General features: G+C 41.6%; 1 protein-coding gene across 1 annotated transcript in view; it reads left to right on the top strand.

Moving 5' to 3' along the window:
• The window catches only part of LOC139744712 (spectrin alpha chain, non-erythrocytic 1-like), a 67,485-nt gene extending 54,433 nt beyond the window's left edge, over positions 1-13,052 (top strand). The window contains exons 36-46 of the mRNA XM_071655135.1: positions 231-478; positions 1,634-3,287; positions 3,696-3,872; positions 4,884-4,904; positions 6,864-6,918; positions 7,438-7,532; positions 8,200-8,301; positions 8,682-8,735; positions 9,574-9,720; positions 10,629-10,776; positions 12,537-13,052. Coding sequence (XP_071511236.1) covers positions 231-478; positions 1,634-3,287; positions 3,696-3,872; positions 4,884-4,904; positions 6,864-6,918; positions 7,438-7,532; positions 8,200-8,301; positions 8,682-8,735; positions 9,574-9,720; positions 10,629-10,776; positions 12,537-12,662 — 2,827 coding nt within the window. The 3' untranslated portion in view covers positions 12,663-13,052. The remainder of the gene's footprint in view (positions 1-230; positions 479-1,633; positions 3,288-3,695; positions 3,873-4,883; positions 4,905-6,863; positions 6,919-7,437; positions 7,533-8,199; positions 8,302-8,681; positions 8,736-9,573; positions 9,721-10,628; positions 10,777-12,536) is intronic.
• The last annotated feature ends 12,478 nt before the right edge of the window (positions 13,053-25,530 follow it).

The following is a 25,530-nucleotide window of genomic DNA, read 5'->3' as shown; positions in this document are numbered from 1 at the left end:
GCATCAATTTTTAACATAATTAAGTGAAATATCATGCATCTTGACTTAACAACCTGTTATATTGTGATTATGCTATATTTTGACATATTTAGAATATGTATATTGCCATTTTCATTAGCATGATATGCCTTGTACATTCTATATGTATATATTTTTTTTCTTTCTTTTTTGAAAATTGAACCCAAACTGACATTGCACTTGTGACTTTATTTTGTGTGTATCATAAACAGCTGGCAGTCCCTGAAGGCCGCCCTCATTGAGAAACGATCCAAACTGGGCGAATCTCACACCCTGCAGCAGTTCAGCCGTGATGCCGATGAGGTGGAGGCTTGGATCACGGAGAAGATCCAGGTGGCTACGGATGAGTCCTACCTAGACCCCAGCAACATCCAGAGCAAGCACCAGAAGCACCAGGCCTTTGAGGCTGAGGTGGCTGCCAATGCTGAACGTATCCAGGCCATCATGGCTGTTGGACAGAGTGAGTTCTGGGGGGCATGTCATCAGGTGTTTTGTCAGTGATTTTTCACTGGCGAATTTACCCTCCGCAAATCAGATGCAAGGATTGCAGGAGCTTCAAACATTTATCAGTGACTGACAAGTTTTATAAATCGCTGCCCTACTATTTGTCATTTTTGTCTTTTCTTCTCTCTTTTGCTTTTTATGCGAAGGCATTACATGTCAGTGCTCAAAGTGTATCTCGGTTAACATATTTTGAATAGGATTTGGGCAACAGTCCTTCACAAACTGAGCTGTACAGAAAGTTTAAGACAAATCGACCAATGTTGAAGTATTGCAGTTCCACATGGAGGCTGATTTTAGAGGGTAACAGTTATTGACAGCTAGATATATGACATTTCAGTAGAGTGGTAACTTTCAAAAGCCTTTCAGCAAATTATTGATCAAGGTATAGTAGAGGTTAAAGTTCAGGCTCCACAGTTCACTATCAACATCAGAATAAGTAATAAATGTCTGAGATCAAAGTATGATTAGAAAAGATGTTCAAGGTGCATTCTTTTGATGTAGGAGACTTGACGTAAAGAGAGCCCTCTGTTGTCCAATAATGGCACAATTGAGTCACTAATTACGAGCTAGGAAGTTGTGTCACTAAGTCACGTCTCCCAGTCTCAAATCAGGAACATCCTGTTTAGGCTATGATGCCAACGCCTGTCTAAGGCAAAGGGTTTGTGACGGCTCTCAGTATAACGCGATGGGTGTACCATCTCTGTGAGGTCATACTCTGCCTCTATTAGCTCAGGATTGTTGTGGTTTATTCTTATGACGTAGTGTAGCACCTTGTGGGGAATCCATTGATACACAATACTCTACACTTTACTATTTTTGTGAGTATGTCCATATATTTTTGTGAGTATGTCCATATTTGTAGAGCAACTTTAGCTACTTCATTGGATGAGTGCATGATTTAAAAGTGATATTTTAAGAGGTTGTGTTATTACTTATTTTAAATTCAGGAATCTCACTATAGTGTCCATGATTCCTTTCAGTTAGTTTCGTTTTCAATGTATTTATGCTGCGTACATTAGATGGGGTATTTGTTGCAGTCTGGTATGTATGATATGAGTTGTCATGGCAATGTGATAGTATTGATGTGGAAATGTTATGTTGATCTCCCCAGGATTGATTGACAACAACCAGTGTGCTGGTACCGAGGAGGCTGTGCAGGCCCGCATTGTTGGCATCGGCGATCAGTGGGAGTACCTCGTCCAACGATCCGCTGAGAAGGCCCTCAAGCTGAAGGAAGCCAACAAGCAGCAGACATTCCACATCAGCATCAAGGACATCAACTTCTGGCTGGGTGAGATGGAGAATGCCCTAGCCTCAGAGGATGTCGGCCGTGACCTCACCTCCGTTACCAACCTGATCAAGAAACACCAGCTCCTGGAGGATGACATCACAGCCCATGAAGACCGAATCCAAGTCCTGAACAACCAGGCCGATGCCTTCATCGAGGCGGGTCACTTTGATCCCGAGAGCATGCGCCAGACCAAGGATAGCATCAATGAGAGGTACGACCGCATCAAGACGCTGGCAGTTGAACGCCGCGGGAAGCTGAACGAATCCCACCGCGTCTATCAGTTCTTCCGCGATATCGATGATGAAGAGTCATGGATCAAGGAAAAGAAGCTCCTGACTAGCTCGGACGACTACGGACGTGAACTGACAGGCGTGCAGAACCTGCGCAAGAAGCACAAGCGTTTGGAAGCAGAGATTGTCAGCCATGAGCCCGCTATCCAGGCAGTCCAAGATGCAGGAAGGTCTCTCATGCAGGACGTTGGACTGAACAGGGAGGAAGTCCAACAGCGCCTGGATCAGCTCGCCACCAACTGGGATGAGCTCAAGCAGCTGGCTGACAACCGTGGTCGCAAGCTGGATGACTCCCTCACCTACCAAGAGTTCCTGGCTGGCATTGAGGAGGAGGAAGCATGGTTCAATGAGAAGATGAACCTGTTGTCCAGTGAAGACTATGGTGACACCCTGGCTGCTGTCCAAGGTCTCCTCAAGAAGCACAAGGCCTTCGAGTCAGACTTCGCCGTCCATCGCGACAGAGTTGCTGACATCAAGGCACAGGGTGACAAGCTGATCGATGCTCTCAACCACAATGCTGAGGCTATCTCACAGCGCAATGATGCTCTCCAGCGCAAACTGGAGGAGCTCGAAGAGGCTGCCAAGCGCCGCAAGGCTAACCTCGATGACAACTCCGCCTTCCTCCAGTTCATCTGGAAGGCGGATGTTGTCGAATCCTGGATTGGTGAGAAGGAGAGCTTTGCCCGCTCTGATGACTACGGCCGTGACCTGTCATCAGTCCAGACCCTTCTGACCAAGCAGGAAACCTTTGATGCTGGTCTCCAGGCCTTTGAGAAGGAAGGAATCATGCAAATCACCTCCCTCAAGGACCAGCTGGTGGCTGCCAACCACGCCCAGACCCCAGCCATCCAGCAGCGCCATGCCAACCTCATGAACCGCTGGGAGAAGCTGCTGTCGGATTCAAACAATCGTCGCCAGCGTCTCCTGCGAGCCCAGGAGCAGTACCGCGAGGTGGAGGACCTCTTCCTCCTCTTTGCCAAGAAGGCGTCGGCCTTCAACTCTTGGTTTGAGAATGCAGAGGAGGACCTGACAGACCCGGTGAGATGTAATTCAGTGGAGGAGATCCAGGCCTTGAAGGAAGCCCATGATGCCTTCACTGCCTCCCTGAGCAGTGCCCAGAATGACCTGAAGCAGCTAGCTGCTCTCGACAAGCAGATCAAGAGCTACAACGTCACATCTAACCCGTAAGTGAAGCTAATCCTTCCTGCTACATTGATGACTTTTTTGATCACATATATGGCAAAGATCATGAAATGTATCTCTGTGAAAAAACACTTCTTAAAACAGTCCATTTAGAATGACACTATAGCTTTTTTTTCAATGTCTGGATTGGTCAGCATTTACGTAATATTTGATGCAAGGGAAACATTTGATCAGATGCACTGTGTATTTTTGAATAAACATGATCATGAAGTTGCATGAGAGAGGGACTTGAAAACGAAGGCAGTAATATTAATGGTGGCAATGATTACTGCAATTTGATTAACGATAGCTGTCAGGAGAGCAGTATCTCACCTCTATGTTCTTTTAGCAGTCTGATCTGCCAATGGAAGATTGAACGCTCTCTCTCTCTTCTTGTAATCCTTTTCCAGATATACCTGGTTCACCATGGAAGCTCTTGAAGAGACCTGGCGCAACCTGCAGAAGATCATCAAGGAGCGTGAGGTGGAGCTGAACCGAGAGATGGAGAGACAGGAGGAGAACGACAAGCTGAGGAAGCGCTTTGCCCAGCAGGCCAACGCCTTCCACCAATGGATCACAGAGACCAGGTGGGGTTAGAAATCTTGCCATCCTATCTTCTTTCTTTTGAAGGGGAGGGGGGATATATATCATTTAACCATGACTATGTGTGTGTCAAAAAAATATATATTTCCTCTCTAAGTGGGGATGGGACCATACTTTTTTTCTCCGTCTGATTTTTTAAAAAAAAAGAAAAATCTTTATTGAATTCACAGGGAGCATCACACATGTGGGGTTAGGTAAAAATTTGCCTTATGGGTCGGTATATATGTATTTTACTAGATGTAATAGAGATACCAAAGACCCAGTGCACTCCAGTATTGTGGAATGGGAATTATCTGCATGTTTGTAGAGTGAAAGGGATTTTACAAATTTAAAGGGTTACAATTATCTTTGTTAGTACACAGTGTAGGAATATGTTAATTGTTCTACAGGGGAGGGGATCCCCAAAATAAAGATTGCAAGGAATGTTTTCCCTTTGTTTGTAAATTGATATTTCAGCATGTAGTATGCTATGAAGTGACCAAGAAACATGTTTATCATAGTCACATATTGACACATTTTTTTTAGGTTGAATGATGATTCTAGACTGCCATCTTTTTTTTTTCTGGAAACTTGCTATATTCTGCTTGGATACTTACAAGCACCATAATTATGATTACTTTTCTCCCTGAGTAGTTTTTAAATACGGAAATATTGATGTAAAGGAAGTGAATGCCAACTGCTGAGTGTGTCAGCATATGTTCCAAGTGACATCTTTCTTCAGTCACAAGTTACACGAGAGTGACACCAATGTACAATTACTTAACTCTATGCATATTGTGTGGTATTAATGGCTACAGTATATTCATTCAAAGTCTTATCTATATAATATGCTGTAAATATATGGTTTTTGGTGTGCTCATCACTAATGTTCTCTTGCTCTGTTCCTCCAACATCTGTCGTCTCCACGACGGGGTTCCTCCTCCTTCACTTGGGCCTGTCGGTCACATCTTTCTCCTGGATAAATCTTGTCAAACCCCCTAAAATGCCATCAACAGCAAGGAGATCATCTTTGGGCGGTTAATAGAGCATTGCTTTCTTCTGCACCCTTCTTGCATCTTGCAGTGCACTCTGGTTTCTTTTCAATGAATGCATTCCGACTAGAGTTCTCTGTTCCCTCCCCTGAGCTCTGAATGCTATGAGAAATAATTCTTCCGTAGATATAGTAACTGCTTACATAATACATAATATTTCTGCTTTAATCATAAGCAAGCCCCTTGACAAACCCTAGCTTGGACAATATGCTAGTGATAGCTCTCATGATTTGTGCTAGTGTTAGGTTTCACAACCACTGACCCTGTTATAACAGAAGAATTAGAGATTTTAAAGTTCAGATTTCTCCCTTCAGCAGATCTTTCATTAAACCGTAAAAAATTGTGTTTGCTTGCACCCTAATCTTCCATCACAATACAAATTGACACTATGGTACAATTCCTTGTGTAGACACCTTGTGATGATAGATATGGTTTTCATCACAAATTTATGTCACTGATAACAGTAATGTAGATTATCAAACTTACTTGTACATTACCTGTCTGCATGGCATGGATGTTAGATAATAAAAATTTCTTTCAAGTCCTGTCAAAATTGCTGCTTGTGACATGATCACTTTCATTTGTTTTTCCCTCTCTCTGATTGGTTTAAATAGTTTGCATCTTAATTTCTAGCATTGTTTTTGGTCTACCCATCTTTTCTACTTCCCTACAGTCTGCATGTCTCTCCCCTGAATATGTCCTCATCTGGCATTGTTCCTCCCCTCCCCAGCCTTCCTGTCACCCCCTCCCTACCTGTCTGGTAAAAGACTCTAACACCAATCCTCCCTGTCTACCTGTCTGGTAAAAGACTCTGTCACTAATGCTCCCCTGTATTCTACCTCTATTCATCTGGCATTGTTTCTTGGATTCCTCTGCATTCTAATCAGCTTCACAGAGATGTGCTTCTAAAGCATGGACAGTGACCTTTGAGTTAGTTTGCTGCTTCTTTACCTTTACTTTGAAGGCAGACCAACAACTTGTCATATGTAATTAACTTTGCAACTTTGTTAACATCAACAGGAGACTGCAACAATCACCACATGCCTGCAAGTCTTAACACTACTAACTTTGTCTTCAGTTTTGATTTTGACAGTGTCAGCAGATGCCTTGGATTACACCATTATGCCCCTTTAGAATTCAATCATGTTACAAATGAATTGATGTTTATGGATATTATATAGGTGTTTGTTTTCACACTGAATACAGCTGGATGTCAAACAACCACTTAATTTGTCATGCTAGTCACATTCTTGTAGCTGATTGTACTAATTATTCATAATGTTAGATCATAGTATCTGGATATTCAGCTATGTCGGACTTGATGTCACTTTGTGAGATTGTATTAAGTAGATACTGGATACACTTCAGAATGAATACCTTGCTATGATACTGATTCCACTAGTTATGTTTGCCATTACATGCTCACAAGGCAATGTATATACAGTCTAGTATTTTTTTTTCTGTCTTTTCAAAGGTTTGTGGTAAAATCATTTTCAATTCACATTAGATGTAATACAGTGTACCAATTTTTAAAAAAAAAGGAAACCATGATATCAATGACAGCTGTCTCACAAATTTTAAACTGCCAAATTTTTATTTGCCATCCGACTAACATAGTACTAACTGCTGAAATAGTCTTTGGTTTTTGGTTCTGACTTTCAATCAGCCAGACACGTGTCATGATCTTCCAATTTATCCGTAAATGCATGAAGTTGGAGTATTGATATTAACTTCACTGACTCAAACAGTGTTCAAGGTTGGTCCTACATTTACGTCATGGGCTAAGATTAAACTGCAAACCACATGTGGATGTTGTACCACTGACAAGCATGCATTGTGAATGGTTAATGCAACACAAGAGCATGTGGTTCTTGGAATGAGCACTCTGAGGTTAGAGTGGTGCATGATCCCATTTTCATTGTTTCCTCTTCTCTCGTTGTACAGAGTGGCTATGGTGGAGGAGTCTGGAAACTTGGAGTCCCAGCTGGAAGCTCTCAAGGTGAGAACCTCACTTGTTACAATGAGAGTGTCCCAGAGCAGATAATGAATCTATTGTAAACTGACATGTAGTGAAATCACTTTCACAGGTCTTCTGTAAAGCCAATGCAGTAGAACCTCATTATAAAGACATCAGATATACTGAGATACCTGAAATATTGAGGTAATTTGGCATGTCCCTTTCCTTTGATATTCTTTTTTTATCCCTAACACAATGAGTTACCTGGTATAATGAGGGAATTCAAATTGTACCAAGTACGTCGTTATAATGAGGATCCCCTGTACTGGGAGTAGAAAAGAGGGTCCAAATAGTAGTCATACATCAATGATCATTGGGCTTGTATACCACCTCAATGTTTGTTTGTGTGTGTATGCGTGTTTGTATAATCAGCATTTCAATTTTCAACATTGGAGGCAGCATAAGATACTTAGTAGTGTAAGGTATTTGTTTGTTTCTCATATGTTTGTATCAATGAGCATATAATCTAATCATGAGAATTGTTTTTTACTTCACTCTCAGGCTAAGATCAATGAAGTGAGAGCACAAAAGAGCACCCTGAAGAAGATTGAAGACCTGGGAGCCAAGATGGAAGAACGCCTCATTCTAGACAACCGGTTAGTAGCGTGGCAAAACAAAGAAATTTAACTTGTGGAGTGCAAACCCTGTTACAATTTGTCAAGATCAGTGAACATATTGCAAAATGTTTGTTTTTTGTGTAAGTGTCTGGATTTTCTTTCAGCAAAGCTCTTATTGACATAAAGAGTAACATTTCAAAAGGAGGGAATGCAGATTTTTAAAGGGAGCTCTTCATATTATTGTGCAATAAATCACATGCCAACTAATTAGGCTATTTTGTGTTTTTCAAGGAGCAAGTATATTTATGTTGCATCAGCATAGACTTTAGAGACATTCCAGCCCCAAACCTTCCCACTTTGTGACAAATTTCAATACTTGATATAGTTTAAAGAAGTGTCAAGATCATAGAACTCCCTATAATGACTGAAACAGCCCCCAGTACAAGTACGCAGGTAGTAGTTTGTTATGTAAAGTGTATAACATATTACTCATGCATGGCACTTACCTGTATTCATTCTAAGTGATGCTGGGTGATGTAAAGAGCATGCCATAAACAGTCATCATTTGAATGGCCATTCTTTCTTTACCCTCATTTGATTATTTAAGTGTAGTATCAGATTTTTCAGTCAAGTGGGATGAAATCACAAAATGATGTTATCCATGTCGTAACATGGTAATAATGTTGTGTGTTTATGATGTCCACAGGTACACGGAGCACTCGACAGTGGGACTGGCCCAACAGTGGGACCAGCTAGACCAGCTTGGTATGCGTATGACTCACAACTTGGAACAACAAATCCAGGCCAGGTAAGAGAGAAATGGACCAGCATAGTTAGTCTTTCTTCTTCTTTTTTTTATTATGAATATAAATATATTCATATAATATGCCTTGTATATTTTTCAATTGACCTGTATATTTCTATGTTTGCTACCATACACAATTCATATGACCAATGTTTTTTTTTTTCTTTCTTGAGACAAGGTCAGTAATGGGATGATTCTGCATAGATATCTCACTGCGAAGGATTTCTGTGTCCTATTAACTAGCATCATCAGTTGTATCACCCTCGGTGCAATATTACTGAGTAGCCAAACTGGATGGTAGGGAATGAATAACATCGTACTGTAACAAGCAACGAGTAACAACAAGTGGTAACACTGCCGACCTTGTTGTCTCTTCCTTGTAGGAACACCACAGGAGTCAGTGAGGAGTCCCTCAAGGAGTTCAGCATGATGTTCAAGTAAGATTCCTCTACCAGGCTTTCAACCTGCTCTTTAAATTTCATTTATGACTGAATAGACAATCATTTAGACTGTCTGGTAATGTAGTAGATGTTGAAGTGGACAGTTGGGACTCTTAAAAAGATTTCAACAATGACATTTAAACTTACAGCAATCTTATCAATGAAAGTTCAAAATCATGGGGGAATTTCATGAAGCGTTTTGTCCAACAAATTTGTCGGACAAATTTGCTCTCAGCCAATCAGGTGCAAGAATTTCAGTAGCTTATAACAGTTTGTCACAAAAAAAAATATCTGACAAAACATTTCATGAAATGCCCCTCTTTCATTTGTGGTCTCTGTAGTTTGCAAAACATTCAATGTGCCATTTTGTTATGAATTGATTGTCACACATGTTTCATTTCTGGATCTGGATCTGGATTGAATACGCTGGAAAACTCTGGGTAGAGAGTATCGCTCAGCACTGTGATGTGATGTGCAGCTAAATAACAACTGAAGTGACGCTGGAGTGTGTTTTTGAATGCATCATAATTATGAATCTTTTAGATATTAGTTGGCAGAGCGAAAGAAAGAAATATGTCATATTCATTGTTGTAAGATTAGGAAACTCTGAAACCTTATCAGCTTCAAGAATTGGAATGCAGTTCATAAGTAACTTTAAATGTTTCAACCTCCTTGTCAGAACAAAAATCTTTTTAGCCAATTAGAATGCAATCCTGGGTGACAATGTAAGCAGGTATGTATGAGGCTGCTTTGCTTATGTCTTGTTTCTAGATATCTTTTGTGCACACCTAGCCAATTTATCCTAATATCCACCCAATTCTCTTTCCCTCCCAAGGCATTTCGACAAGGACAAATCTGGCAAGCTTGACCACACAGAGTTCAAGTCCTGCCTGCGGTCACTGGGCTATGACCTGCCCATGGTGGAAGAGGGTCAAGAGGAACCCGTCTTCCTCTCCATCCTCGACATCGTCGATCCCAACAGGTGGGGGTGCCCTCTCTAACTATTTATGTCTCATTTGCATCAATATGGACTTTTCGATTGTGTGGACGATGATGCCTTTCTTGTACAAGAGCGGTTCCTAAATGCTGCAGTCCACTCGTTACGTCTGCAGTATTATCGCCCATTTCGATTTTCAGTGCACATCATTCACAACATACTTGTTATGATGTCATGGCCTCGTCCCCTCCCGTGGGCTGGTAATTGGTGCGCCAAGCAATGACATCACTCACGTCCTGAATCTAGGAGGACGTGAAATCTTAAGAAGAAGCGTTCTCGATTCTGGCATTGGACGTGCTAGAGGATCTGGAGCATGGGCCGTTCCTTTAAATGACGTCATTACCTTGATGTCCACATCTAGGACATCAAATCAAAATGTCCCTAATAGCAGTATATCCTTAGACCTGTGGTGTTATAGTCCAGTATTGTGTGAAAGTGGATGATTGATGAGTACCTTTCTTTTCTCCTCAGTAGAAATGATGATTAACCTGTTGAGGATTTAAGTCCCAAGTATACTCCAGCAGATGTCTATGGGTAATGCATGTTGTAGCAAAATCACCCCGTCCTCAACGGAGTTAATAGTCCCAAACCCGTATTCTAATCACATTGTGTTTCATATCAAAATGAAAAGCAAGCCAAGCTATATCTAGGATATGAGCCATGTGTGTGTGTGACCTAACCACACAATATTAGCTATTTCTTTGCCAAGAAATGCATGTATGTAGTGGTTCAGATTTTATTGATTTTGTCTCAGATGTTGATTATAACAGGTGTATAGTACCGTAAGTATACTGCCATGTATTATAGCCATATGAAGAGAGCTTTCTTATTCCATTTTTTTTTCCATGAAACTTTAAATTTTCAAGGAATGAATCTGTCTTGTCCTCTTTCAGGGATGGCTTTGTGAGTCTCCAGGAGTACATGTCATTCATGATCAGCCGAGAGACGGAGAATGTCCAATCCAAGGATGAGATTGAGAATGCTTTCAGGGCTCTCAGTGCCGAGGGCAAGCCCTATGTTACCAAGCAAGAGCTCTATGCTGTGAGTCTGTCAACCCTTTGTTTGCCAATGAGTTGTGAATGCAGGGGCGAATCCAGGAATTCCGTAAAGAGGAAGCGCGTTTGCAAAATTAAAGGGGGGGGGCGCACGCACCCCTCCCCCATTTTTTTCTTTTTATTTCTTTTGTTTCAACAAAAAATAAAGGGGGGGGGGGCGTGCGCCGGTTGCGGTCCTCCCTGGATCTGCCCCTGTGAATGTGCACATGTTTCATACATATTATCAATGGGTGTAATAAAAGGGAATTATTAATGTGGCAAGTAGAGGGCTAACTCAACTTTTTCATCATGTAACACTCCGTATCATCACTGGGTGACAGAATCTTATGTCTCAAATTTTGATGAAAATCACTCTTGGGGGGAATTAATTATGAGATAATCAGGTGATTCAAGCCCCAGCTGTCTTACCACAAACCAGTGGCGGATCCAGGGAGGACTGCAACCGGCGCACGCCCCCCCCCCCATTATTTTTTGTTGAAACAAAAGAAATAAAAAGAAAAAAAAGGGAGGAGGGGTGCATGTGCCCCCCCCCTTTAATTTTGTAAGCACGCCCCCTCTTTACGGAATTCCTGGATCCGCCCCCGCAAACATGTAGCCACCAAGGCATGTCAAAGGAAAGGCAACCTCATTTGTTACAGTGTTGTTGCTGCCACATTTTATCGCTCTCCTGAACATTAAGAAGTGTTGTTTTTTATGCTACTAATTGACAAATTGCCCTACATCAATGTGAAGTATGTCGATGTCAGTACGTCGATGTCAGTACGTATGCCCATGATTTCTTTTATCATGGCTACTACTAAAACACTGATCAATTCAGTGCTTATTTATGTCAATGTAGGGCAATTTGTCAATCAGTTGCATAAAAACAATCTTGCGATGGAAGAATTTCACGAATTTGAATTAAGAGTGTGTTCTGTTTATTTCTCCAATTAAGATGCTTACTGGACCATGTCCGTTTGTCAAATCACCTCTATTTAGCTTCATTTGTCTGCACTATAATTCATTGTTGTATTTCTTTACGTTGCATAAATTCATCTCGTTTGTGTATATGTTCACCTGTTTTCGTAGAACAAGTTGATAATGTCACAACTTTAGGGGCAATTAACTAACTTGGAATATGTATATACAATATATATCCCCCTTCATCCAGATTTAAGATTTGTTATTTGCACAGACCATTTTTTTTCAGTTGACCTTAAAGCAGAAACCCTACCTCATAGTCAAACTTAAAATCAACAAATACTAGTTAGAGTAAAATCACACGAAAGTCACGGTTTATGAAGGATCCCCCATAGACAGGCGAGAAAAGTCGTAGAATATCACAGTCACAAATGTTATCACTGAACAGAGATGTTGGTCACAGCTGTATTTGTCAACCCCAGGTGAACTCATAGTAAGGAAAGAATAGTCAGTATCATAATTTCTTCTGTTACTCATGTAGACTGTCACATTTGTGTTTGTTACTGTTGATATCAATACTTATGATAAATTACAGATATAAAATTATATGTTAGTGATGATTGTCATGAGTTGAAAGTGTTGTCGTCTTCCTGCAAATTACACTTTTGCAAGAAAAAACTTTTACAACCATTGTAGGCTTGTATTGGTCACATGTCTTTGAGATCAAAATGACTGATGTCAAGTTTCCATTTCTGATAATTGCTTGCTTGCGTTCGCAGTGTTCCGACCAATTCAGTGAAGACTGGTTATATGGCATTGTTTTCGTGGTTTCTTTGTATATCACAGAATCTTCAAACCGACTTGGCAGAGTACTGCATCTTACGAATGGAACCATACAAGGACAGCAAGGGGAGAGAGGTCCCAGGGGCGTTGGACTACGTCAAATTCACCAACAACATGTTCCAGAACTAGTACCCCACCCTCCCAATCCCTGCGCCTTCCCGAGGGTAGCAGTGATGGCCAGGGTGGGGTTGTTTCATCTTTTCCAAGATCATGGTGTAGTTGTGTATTAAAGAGACAATAAGTTCAGACCAGCACACCAGTTGTGGCCAAACACTCGTGATTGGTCTGTTGGTGTGGAAGCATTTCCAGCACTGCCGTTTTCATCTTCAAGGAACTGACTAAAAATATTGTGAATTGCGTTCATAAGTTTAGTGTAGGGAAACTGGGATTATACTGGCCTCCAATCTTGGGCTGATATATATAGATTAAAAATCATCCTTGCATCATATCTATCCAGTCTACTCATTCACCTACTTAATTGTAAACAATTGCAAAAGATGTACAGCACAAAACACTAACTTTGTCAAATTAGCTAAACATTTGTCAACATGATGTTTATTGTCAACATGATGTTTAAGAACTTTCACAAACTTCATTTCAATGGAATTACCTTCAAAGGCCCAAAATAATCATGAAATCATCCTTATGTGAAAGCATAAAAAGATCCCAGAAATCCCAAAATATGTATTGAAGATGTAAATGGCAGCATACAACACTGAACGGTTTGTCGTCTATCTTCCTTTCTGTGCTTCAGTAGTTTCCTGGAATGTCTTGCTTTGTTTTGTTTTTTTCCTGTCAGAATTCCACCTTTTCTATGTAGACCACACTGGCTATGCCTAGGTAGATTTCCAGATTACCACAACTCTTCTGAAGTGTTCTGTGAAAACCAGTAAATCAAAATCTCTGTGTCTTAGGTTTTGCTGAATATATAAGAGCCTCATGTTATAGTGTCTTTTATGATACTGTTTATACAGCTAAAAATTATACCAAGCAGTGGATGTGGTTGCTGTGGTGATGAGACTATGTGGGTGTGGTTTGTAATGATGTAATAAAAACTGGAGTGGGACCCTAGATTCAAGCACTCTGGCCTGATACCAACCATGTCAATAATGTCTAGTTGTGATATTGATAGCTTCTATGATATGCTGTGTTGCAGAATTTCAGGCAAAATGATACAAGTTGTCAATGCTTTTTGATATAAAAATGTTATCAATTGAAAGTAAACTGAGCAAAATATCAGAGCGAAGGGAAATTCATGCAAATCAGGATTCATTGAAAAAAGTCATTAGCAATTATCAAATGTATTCATTAAGTTCATTCAGACCATGTTTATGTATTCCTTGTTTTGTGCTGCTCTATGTATGTCAGCCATGCACTTCAGGAAAATTATCCTTGTAATATGCTACAGAGCCATTGTGTGTATTCTGGTTGATGTGTATTCTTCATATGTATTCACGCACTGTATTTTAGGTCTAGTTTTCTTTGGCAGGGATGTACACACCTGACCAGAGAAGAATTTTCGTGGAATTTGGGCTGTGTATGGCCATTTAATTTTATCCGATTTTACAGTCTGTGGGAAGTTATTTCCATGAAATCTGTTGCATAGTGGACTCATTGGCGTGCCCATGTATGTTATTTGTAGAGATCTCAGAGTGAACTGGGATCAGGTTGTGGTGGAACATTGTGTATTCTTGATATGAGTACTAATAGTAAACTTACCCTTGTGGAATGAGATAAGAACAGCATAAGCTAGTCTAGGAGAGAGTGCTGTAGTTGTCTTGTGAAAGTTAGCATAGATGGCAGTATGTATAATGTGCATGCATCAATAAGACGAAAAAAGAAGAAAAAACCTTCCTTGAGCACCTTGTATAATAACCAAAAGTAGCAAGAAAAACTTAACCCTGATTTTCATGGCTCAGTTGTATGTAATTTATTTACATAGTGTGTGCACTCTGGATATCGCTTGGGGCTCAAGAAGTTGTACTGCGTAGCCCTATTCCTTGTTATCTAAAAGTTAAAAAAAGCTGAAATAGTGTTTTCTTATTATTGAATACTATTCACAGTATAGTGGTCACCACAAAAGTAACTTGTTCTTGTGCTGAATATGATAAATCACTTACACGCATGGTTAACACGCAATTTGGTACTGCAGCATTTCAGCGCATTTTACATTGACTCGTACTATTGACACAAATTTGTACTTAAATCCCAGATTTATGAACTGTAATTTTTCTGTTTGTGTGTGTGTGTGTGTGTGATGGTGTATACATGGCTGGTGTACGCTGTGAAGGCTTTTTTTTTTCCATTTGTTGGAAAGATACAGTGACTCTTAGCTAATCAAGGTCACAGGTTTGCTGGTAATTGCTTGGCTCTGTGTATCAGCCAGTTTTCAATCACTCAATCCATAGGCTCTTTCCGTTTAATCTCTGTGTCTCCATAGTTGCCAGTGTGAGTTAAGGTGGAATAGGCTCTTAATAAAACAAAGTCTTGCATCATTATAGCAAAAGATGGTTGTAGAGAGTCATGACATTGTGGTTATTGTCAGTGACAATGTTGTGTAACATATTATTTGGCTGTGGTGAGAGATTTCATTTCTACATGACACACACACACACACACACATAGCACCCTACCACACATACATAAAACCCTTCATATGCAATATGTCACACACGGTTAATGTTTCGTTCAAATTGTGTGTTAGAACATTTCATTTCATTTTATTTCATTTATTGTTTCTGCATGGTACATTTTTTAGGCTTACAATAAAGGGATGGTATAGTATTGGTTGAGGTGAGGATTCAGCTTGTAACTTTTTGTGAGATATTTAGAAACCACTCTGAAATGTTACAGAAAGAGAATACAATTCTTCGGGTGAATGGGATATTTATTTAATGAAAATTGGATTTGAAATGACCAAGATATCCAAAAACAAGGGAAAACAAGAGAGATCCTAATGAAGTCGTGGCTGTCACATTTTACTAGGATTGCTTTTTTGGATATCTCGGCCATTTCAAGACCCAATTTTCATCAAATAAACTATTTATCAAACAGATAAACAGAAGAATGAATAAATGTTCATCAAATAGATTCCATGTTCTTTCATATATGTACGTTATTTCATAAGAGGTATCTTCTCATCCTACAAACGCCAGCACACACACACACATACACACACACACACACACACACACACATACACACACAGCTGGAAACCTGCGGATCCGTCTAAACTACAAGTACTGTCATCCCCTTTAAAAACCACAGACAAGTTGCACTGCACATGCAATGTAACTAACGAAGACTGTTTCTTGTAACCAAAAAGCTTACAAAAAGACTTTGGATTCCAGAAAAGGAGTTCGTTTTAATGGGAATCCATTGATCATGTGTGGGCCCTCTGATGAAAGCCTTAGTCCTAAACATTTTGTTGTACAGTGCACTCTCGTCATAATGACCAGTTATGAACGAAATTCTGGTTACAAGAAGTAAGAATCAACGCCCCAACATTACCCGCTCCATTTCTTTTTATTGTTTGTTTGGTTATAACGCAATTTCGATATAACGATATCAAACGAGGACTTTGTTATAATGGGAGTCCACACATACTAGCAATAGGTACATTGTGGGAGTACCCCGTTGTTTTCTTCAATAAGCAAATACATGTAGTCCTTTTTACCCTCACAGTGTCTTGACTACAGAAAGCGAAACATAAGGTAGAACCCCCACAATATACCTCTTGGTCGTCCACTGTACCACATTGTAAGAATCTGTCATGCACAGTAAATGCGTCTTGTGGTCACAAATGCACTATCAACAATAATGGGGTCTTTCCCCTGTTGTTCAGAGTGTGTGTGTGTGTGTGTGTGTGTGTGTGTGTGAGTGCGTGATGTGGGTTGTGCAACACATTTTCCTGCAGTAGATAATGTGCTTCTGGGTATCAAACATCCAAGCGTGCGGTATATATATGTAAACTTACCTTGCTACATATGTGTCGAGTTTATGCTGTGTTCATGAGAAACAGACCCATCACACTATCATCTACGTACGTGACTGGAATGTAGTGTGTAAGCTACATTGATGCTCCTCATTAATCCTCCAGGGTATTAAACAAAATGTGACACAATAGAGACAGCGGAGGTACTGAAAATATTCATTTTAATCATATCAGCTTTGATATTTTGATAGAAGTATTTTGACAAACTGATACTATATACACAACATACAAATACACCAATGTAAACAAGGTCATGGAATGGTCGTAATGATCTCATATGATATCATTTATATTCAAAAAAAGTCTTGTCTTTCACATGACCGGCAATATTTACTGGCAAGGGATACAGAAGGTTCGAAGCTACGAATATCACAGTTTTCACTCCATTCAAACATCTTCACCCGAGTTTTAGTTTCGCCAGAGGTTGATCGATGGTTACGAAAATGCAATAATTTGCAATCTTTTTTTTTTCAAATATACCTGCTGCTGTTGCATAGTTAAACATGTTACAGATGTGATCATCTGCCACTAAAATCTGTAATACGGAAAATTTGGTGCCCCAATATAAGTAGCAATATAAGAGGCAATAGTGGCAATCCTTTTTTAGTCTTGGTTGCGCGATTGGGGCCCTGTTTTATGAAGAGTTAAAATCTATTATATAGTTGATTTCAATTGTAAGTCTATGGCAGCCTGTGTGGTAAGGAAATTTAAAATCGATTTTGTAATTTTGATAAAACGGGGCCCGGATCACCCAAAGGCAAATTTGGTTGCCCGGCACCAATGTGCAGTGGTCCCGGCCACCGGGCCACCATAAGTGTTAAACCCTGCTGAAGAAGGTCCCAATATGGCTTAGGCAATGTGCACTGTGTAGAAAACAAATGAAAGACCAATTAGCAGTTGTACACTTGGAAAAGGTTTGGTGTGCTATTTGCACACACTTTCTGAAGAAACCTGACATATTTAGCCAACACGCATTCACACACTCTAAAATGGTCCTGAGTAAGAAAATTAATTACTAAGTTTGTTCTTTACAATCAAGCACAATGATAAGAAGACCAAGTGGTTACAAGGGGAAAAAATAGACGAACAGAAGAATCTTAATGACAAATCTTGAAGTACAATGTAAGTTCAATTACGATGAAATGGACAAATTGTACTTATAGGAAATCATTCAAGATTTAAAATAGAATGGCCACAAAACGTCTTAAATAGCTCGAGACGAACAACTTGAATAATCCAGTTTGTGTGTGGAGGGGGGGGGGGAGGGGAAAGGTGTCCCATGTTAGTGTGAAATTTGCATGTTTGTCTTTCAGGCTCCAGATGTACTGTAAGAGCTGGGTCTCATTTTTGTATTTTTGATGCTTGCTCGATTTAACATGGTTCCTGTATCTATCTTTGAATGTACTCCCCGCCAGTCCGTAGTAAAATTTTTCCACGTTGTCATGTCTTAAGGTTGCCTTAAAACTGAAGAGCCGTTTCCATGCATCTTCCTCTCAGCGGGCATTGGTCTTTTTGGCGGCAGTTGCATTTGGGTTTGGGTTCCGTGTCACGTGACTTGAATTGCCTGATAACTCTTTTGGTAGTGAGATTTTATGACTGCATCTATGTACGTTTTTCATACAGCTGTAGCTCACTTTTATCGGGTTCTTATTAAATATTGGGTTCAGTTTGTGCCCTTTGAGGGAGTGTTTGCTGATGAGTTTCAGAAGTCTACCAACAAAAAGTCCGATGAGTAGCAAATGCGTTAAGCCGATCCACCGTGCCACATAAACACAGAAGCACATCACTTTGAAAGTCAAGTCTGCCTGAAAATCGCCGCAGCGTGAAACCGCCGGTAGCGGACAAGACGTAAAAGCACACGATGGTATATGTTTTCTACACCCTCTGCCCATCCCACGGAAAAAATAAAATAAAATAAAAAGAATCGGGGATCAAAATACCGAGCAGGAATACGTCTCATTTAAGTTTGTCTACCCGTTTATATTTCGGTGCTTTGTCTTTGCTATTACAGATCCAGACGCGCTGACTGAAATAGTCCTTCCAGCCGTCCTAACGGAAGGAACCAGTATGAAATTGGTACTTCCCGTGTATTATCATGACACTATACTACGATGAACGGGAGTTCCTCGATTTTCTGCCTAATTCTGTCAAGGTGGATTTGGAGGCAGCTGGTTATCTCAACTTGGAGAACGACCATTCTATATTTACCATAAAAGGACGAGACTCTCCCGCTTCTTCTAAACAAGAAGCTGGTGAGAGCTCTTGCTTGTGACAAACGCAGAGCTCATCACGAGGATCACGCCGCTCAGATGCAGCATGGTATCAATGATGTGGCTTTCACTATGGTTATCAACCCATAATAAACGACCAAGAGATCGAAAGCGGTGTAGAGTTTACACCAAGCTGCGTGAGGAAGTCAAACTTTGATGATTTCTTAGAGCCAGCCCTCTCCCCCCTCATACCCCATACCTGTGGTAAGGGACGAAGGGGAAATGGTGATTGGGGCAAGGATCGAGGGGGAGGGAGGAGAAGAGTTTCAGTTCGACTTGTTAGAGCCAGGCCCTTCTTTCCTTCCTCACGAGGAGGAGAACACGGCCCGGAGAAGAGGTAAAAGACGGTACAAGAAATACAAATCGCCGCGATTCACCATTTCACCAGGATGAACGCCAACGAAGAAGAATTAATCCTTAACTCTGTTCGGGAGTTAGATTTCGATGCTTCCACCTCCCTGGTTCTAACCTCAAACAACCCCAAGATACCCCATACCCGTAATAAGGGATATTGGGAAGATAGAAAGTGGTGGAGGAGAACAAGGGGAAGACGAGGGTGCAGGAGGTGTCGAATTCTGTTGAAGCAGGGAGGTGAGAGAACGTCTCACCTCTCTGCTTGTATATACGACGACCTACAAGAGCGATGTAGAACGTCAAACACCAAACTGTGTTTGGATCGAGCTGAATTTCGATTCAATCGAACCAGCCCCTCCCGACACACCCAATCCCTATCATAATTCTTAATATGGGAAACTGAAAGGGGGCAAAGGAGGAGAAGTAGAGGAATCTTCAAGAGGTGTAAGAAGATGGGCACAAAATTACTCAAGCCTTTGTTGGGAGCGATCCGACAAATTCTATCCAACCATTCATGGTCTGAAATAGTGATAGTGACCAGATGTCAGAACACACATCACTACTACAGAACATGAAGCTACCCTGCAGGACCGACAAAATTGCAATTCTACAGCCCTTCCTCCTTTATTTACAGAAAGGACAGCCCAATAGAGGATTGGGGATAAGATTGTTCTGAACAAGTCGAAAGACGAGATCTGAACCTTCATCTTTACGGAATTGTTCGAAGATTGAACTTGGCGCAGGTAAGGTCAGTTATATATACTTATGATACATGCCACACACCATGCCGAGTCGCGTATCTGCTCTAAGAGCTCTGGCTATACATTACCAGACATCTCCTCGATTTTAATTCATCAGTTCATCTTTTGCGATCAGAATGTTCATGATCTCGGGACAGATCAGAGCGGCGTACAACCGCTGTCACCTACGCCATTCAGCCTTCCATAAGGTTAATTGATTATTGGCAGGAAAACTACAAAATTTTCCAATACTCGGTTTCTCCCCTGGAGTGCAAAACAAAGGGTGTCACTGGCTATATAATTAAGGATAACCGCCGAGAGGAGCACAAACCATCTTGATAGCAAACCAGGTAAATCATGGAAGACTGTAGTGCATCCACGAGCAAGGGAGCATCTGCACCCTCTAAATCGACACCAAAACCGTCATCACCTAAACTCGAGCAGTCAACACCTATAAAACCCGAGCACTCATCACCTATAAACCCGAGCAGGGATCTGTGGGAGATAAAAAACCAGTCTACCAACCACCCTACTCAGTGCCACCAATACCAAAAAGTGTCGATGACGAATTAGACGAAATACCGGACGGGTATCTCGCTTTATCTACCGGTGTTGGGATACCGGGATTCGAAAAATTTCGCCGACACAAGTACGTGGAGTACCTAATACCGATATGGTAAGAGAATAAGGAAGTCCACTCAGACCCAAATGCTTGAGTGAGCACGAACAATGGGTGCGATGATGTAACGTTATTAGCATAACAATGGGTTAATTTGCATAGGAGGTCACGCAGAAGGGTCATGTACGTCTCTGGTAACTAAGCAACGGGTAAACAAATAACATAGTGGCTGATAATTGGTGGGAAAAATGGTAGAATGTTCGAAAATTGGCTGGTTTTTTTTAAAGGAACGAAGGAGGAAAATGGCGCGCATTTGAATGATTTTCATTTTTGAATGATAATCATTATTCGTAGCAACCGTCATCCAGTGGTATTTGTTGTAACTATAAAGGAGTCTTGGGCACATAAACAAGAAACAAAAAACTTGTATAAATATCGCCGTCTTGACAACGGCCTCATCATTCGAGCTCCGCAGCCTGACGACGTAGCAACTCTGGAAGAACAGACATCATCGGGACAAGTTCTGACTTGCAGTGGACGTTGGCACTAAGAAAAGCGTAGCAGTTTTACATATTATTCGCTGGATTTCATCGTTGAACAGGTGAGACGAGAACGTGTTGCCCGTATTAACATCTTAAACGAGATTGAAAGTTAAAATAGATAAAGCCAAGCATGTACACTTAAGGCGTATGCATGTTGTGATTGAGGTATAGGGAGTATATTGGTAACATAACGTGTCTTAAATTTTTAGGCGAATATTTCTACGTTCAACCGTTTGTATACGTGTACTGCTGTAAGCATGAAAAACATATTATTATGGTCGCAAAGACATTCATAATCTTGTTCTCGGCATCTTAGCGCATGACCGTGAATGCCAATAGCCATTGATTTCTATAATTGTGACAAAAATTGTAAGCAGATTTTTCTCCGTTTGTCTTGTCGTGACTAGTATGTCCGGAAACATGACTCCTGAATGGACTAGCCAAGACGGCGCGAGCGCGAACATCAGGCCCTCTACACTACATATATGGCGAGCGCTAGACGGAGGTGTCATGCGCAAAGGAGGAGAGAACAGAGGCAGCAAGTGGTGGAGCAGCGCAGGAGACTCCTCAACTGGGACGAGTTGGAGAGTGAAGACTCCGATCCCGATATTCCCCAAGCTGGCCAAGGTGACAACGTGGTGGTAAATGTCTGCTCACAATACATATTTATTCGCTTCATATAGGATATGAATGGACTAGCCAAGACGAGCGCGAACATCAGGCCCTCTACACTACATATACGGCGAGCGCTAGACGGAGGTGTCATGCGCAAAGGAGGAGAGAACAGAGGCAGCAAGTGGTGGAGCAGCGCAGGAGACTCCTTAACTGGGACGAGTTGGAGAGTGAAGACTCCGATCCCGATATTCCCCAAGCTGGCCAAGGTGACAACGTGGTGGTAAGTGTCTGCTCACAATACATATTTATTCGCTTCATATAGGATATGAATGGACTAGCCAAGACGGCGCGAGCGCGAACATCAGGCCCTCTACACTACATATATGGCGAGCGCTAGACGGAGGTGTCATGCGCAAAGGAGGAGAGAACAGAGGCAACAAGCGGTAGATCAGCGCAGGAGATCCCTCAACTGGGATGAGTGGGAGAGTGTAGAGGAAGGGAACTCCTCCGATCCCGATATTCCCCAAGCCGGGCATGGTGACAATGTGGGGGTAAGTACGGAATATGAAAAGACGTTTTATTTACATTTTATTGAACGTCGAATCGACATGCAATGTCACGATATGGTCATATATTATCAAGTTTAGATATCATATCGATATGAATAATAGTTGCAAGTAATCTTTATTTTCTGTGTCTGTGTGTATGCTTTGAATTAAAACAGAGGAACGAGGATGAAGATTCATCCGACTTGGACAGTGAGGAAGCTTCGAACCCTCCTGAAAGTTCGCGGTCCTTCTCACAACCCGACAGTGAAATGCATCCGGTTTCTCAAGAGGGCGAAATTGATACCCAGATGGATTTATTCTCCAGCCCTCGAGAGAAGGACGGTGAAAATTCTACCCAGACAACGCGTGAAAACGTCTCACCGAGTGAAACAAGTTTGATGGTAAGTTCATGAGATATCAATTTTGGCAATATTGATGGAAAAGTGTCTGAAACAACTTGTAACTATGCTTGTCTTGTCGGTTTCATGTTTAACAACATTTTTTTCCTTACTTTTACACAGGACCAGATCGGAGAATATTTTGATCTCCTTGCGAGGGAGGAGATGGAGGCGCCGCGTTTCAGAGGGCGCATCACGGACTATAGACTGGCGATACGCCCTTTAGAGACCCTTTTGATACGCTACGCTATGCACGATGTGGTAAGTGCATTGTTTAAAAGCATCATAATGCGTGTTACGGCAAACTTTGAGAAAGGTGATGAGGTAGGCTTTGTCAAATCATCTCCAAATTTGAAACAGGATGCGGGCATACCTCTGACGAGAAAAGATCAACTTTCGGTGGAACTAAGGAGCTTAAAGCTCCTTGGTGGAACGAATCCTGTCCATCATTGAGCAAATTATGCAATCCAACGAAGATTTTCGGCTTTTGGGGGGATTTAATCTAAAGGTTGTCCACACTCATATGCCCGAGGGAGGCAAATCCAGTGAAAACACGATCCCCTTGGACCGCTTCATCGCAAAGAAAAAGAGATTCGTTCAAATTTCGAAGACAGATAATCTCTGTTGTGGGAGGGCTTTAGCCGTGGCTGTGGCCTATGTCAATAAAGATGAAGACCCGCAAACATTTCGCCAAAAAGCGGCTGGAGTGGACAAAGCCAAAAAAAAAAATGTGGTTTACCCGAAATAAAACAATTCCAGAGGTATCTCCATGACAAAGGCTACCAAATCGCTGTGTATGTCAATGGTGGAACGCATGGGCTCATATACAAGGGACCGGAGTATGGCAAATTGTTGACCCTTTTCTTCCATAACGGGTATTTTGACGTCATCGTCGCCATGCCCGCTTTCCTCCGTAAGAGCTCTTTCTGTAGGGTTTGCTTCAAGGGGTACGATCAAGTATCGAAGCACGTCTGCCTCGATACGTGCAATTGCTGCAAAAGCAAACAAAACTGTCGGTTAGAGAATTGGGTACAGTGCCCTGACTGTGGCAGGTGTTTCAAGACCGAAGGGTGTTTCGAAAATCATCAGACACCCTTGCAAACTGAAAAAACAACGATCAATCTGCCAACTGTTGCAGAGGTACAAGAAGTGCAACGTTTTAATCGACAGTAGAAGAGAAAAATCCGAAAAACACGATTGTAGGGTGGGATATTGCGAGCGATGCAAAACACGGGTGATCAAAGAAGGGCATCAGTGTTTTATGAGAACTCTTCCTGATCCCAACCTGAACCATGACAAAGAATAAGAAAAAGAATCAGGAAAAGCAGAAATCCAAGAAACAAAAATTCATCGTTTTTGATTTCGAATGCAGACAGGATGACAAAGTGGGGCAAAATGACCACGGGCCTGTTTTTAAACACATTCCAAATTTGTGCATTGCACTGAGAGTGTGTCAAGACTGTTTTGCGGATAAGGGGGGGGGGGGGGCAACGTTTGCACAACCTGCCTTGTTAGGGAACATATTTTCAAAGGGGACGACACGCTCGACAAATTTTGCGAATGTTTATTTGGCACGGAAGAGGATCACGAGAGAGTAACTGCCATCGCTCACAATGCCCGCTCATACGATACCCAGTTTCTCAAAGAATACTGTCACAGACAATTAGGCATTGTACCCGAAGTCATCATGAATGGTGGTAAGATTCGTAGTCTTCCAATCAATGATGTAAAAGTCATTGATTCTCTGAGCTATCTCGCCATGCTTCTTTCTTCTTATCCCTCTACCTTTGCTCTCAAAGAGTTGAAGAAAGGGTTTTTCCCCCATTTTTTATGCCTCCGTTTTCAATAAAACTGAGTACCAAGACTACAAAGGAGCACTTCCGGACAAATCCTCTTACGATCCCGATGGGATGTCTGAAAGCAAGCGTTCAGAATTCGAAGCTTGGTACTCAACACACAGGAACGATCATTTTGACTTCGAAGAAGAAATTCTGGCATACTGTCGTTCCGACGTCCACATTCTCATGGAGGGCTGCATGGCTTTTCGTACGCTTTTCATGAAAGTAACGGGCAATATTGATCCCTTCAAAAACATAACCATTGCTTCGGCCCGTAACACCGTGTTTAGGACCAAATTTCTGAAACCAAATTCCATAGGTCTCATACCTACCCATGGGTATAGATGGAAGGATCGGCATTCTCTTCTGGCACTGAAATGGTTGGAGTGGATTAGCCACCAAAACAACGTACGCATTGACCATGCTAGGAACTGGGGAGAGCATCGTATTGACAGGTTTCGCGTCGATGGTTACGACAGGACCACGAATACCATTTACAAACTTTGGGGGAATCTGTGGCACGGTTGTCCACGCTGCTACCCTCGACGGGATGTCGTTCTGCCGGGATCCGATGAAACGGTCCAAGATGTATATGACCGCACCATACCGGCTGAACGTCATACGAAAGCAAGGGTACACGGTGGTAACCATGTGGGAGTGCCAATTCAGAAAAATGTTGAAGGAAGATTTGGCGGTGGCAAATTTTGTTGACACTCTCCAGTTCCAGGAACCCCTCCAACCGCGCGAAGCATTATATGGGGGGAGGAAAATGCGCTAAAATTATACCATAGGGTATAGAATGATGAACGCATAAACTATGTCGATGTTTGTAGTCTATACCCTTGGGTTTGCAAGTATGCCGAATTTCCTCTAGGACATCCCACCGTGATCACGGACAACTTTGACGACATTGGCAATTACTTCGGACTTGTAAAATGTCAGGTGTGTCCTCCACGCCAACTCTTTCATCCTGTCCTCCCCTACAGAAGCGAGGAGGGTAAACTCCTCTTTCCTCTCTGTCGAACGTGCGCCAATGACAAACAAACACACCCTGTGACCATTCCAATGAAGAAAGGGCC

The sequence above is a fragment of the Diadema antillarum genome, unplaced genomic scaffold (assembly GCF_040938485.1).
Source record: "Diadema antillarum isolate AM-2024a unplaced genomic scaffold, OU_Dant_1.0 seq00001204_RagTag, whole genome shotgun sequence".
Classification (NCBI taxonomy): domain Eukaryota; kingdom Metazoa; phylum Echinodermata; class Echinoidea; order Diadematoida; family Diadematidae; genus Diadema; species Diadema antillarum.
Note: the sequence above shows the minus strand (reverse complement) of the source record. Positions and strands in the feature narration are given on the sequence as shown.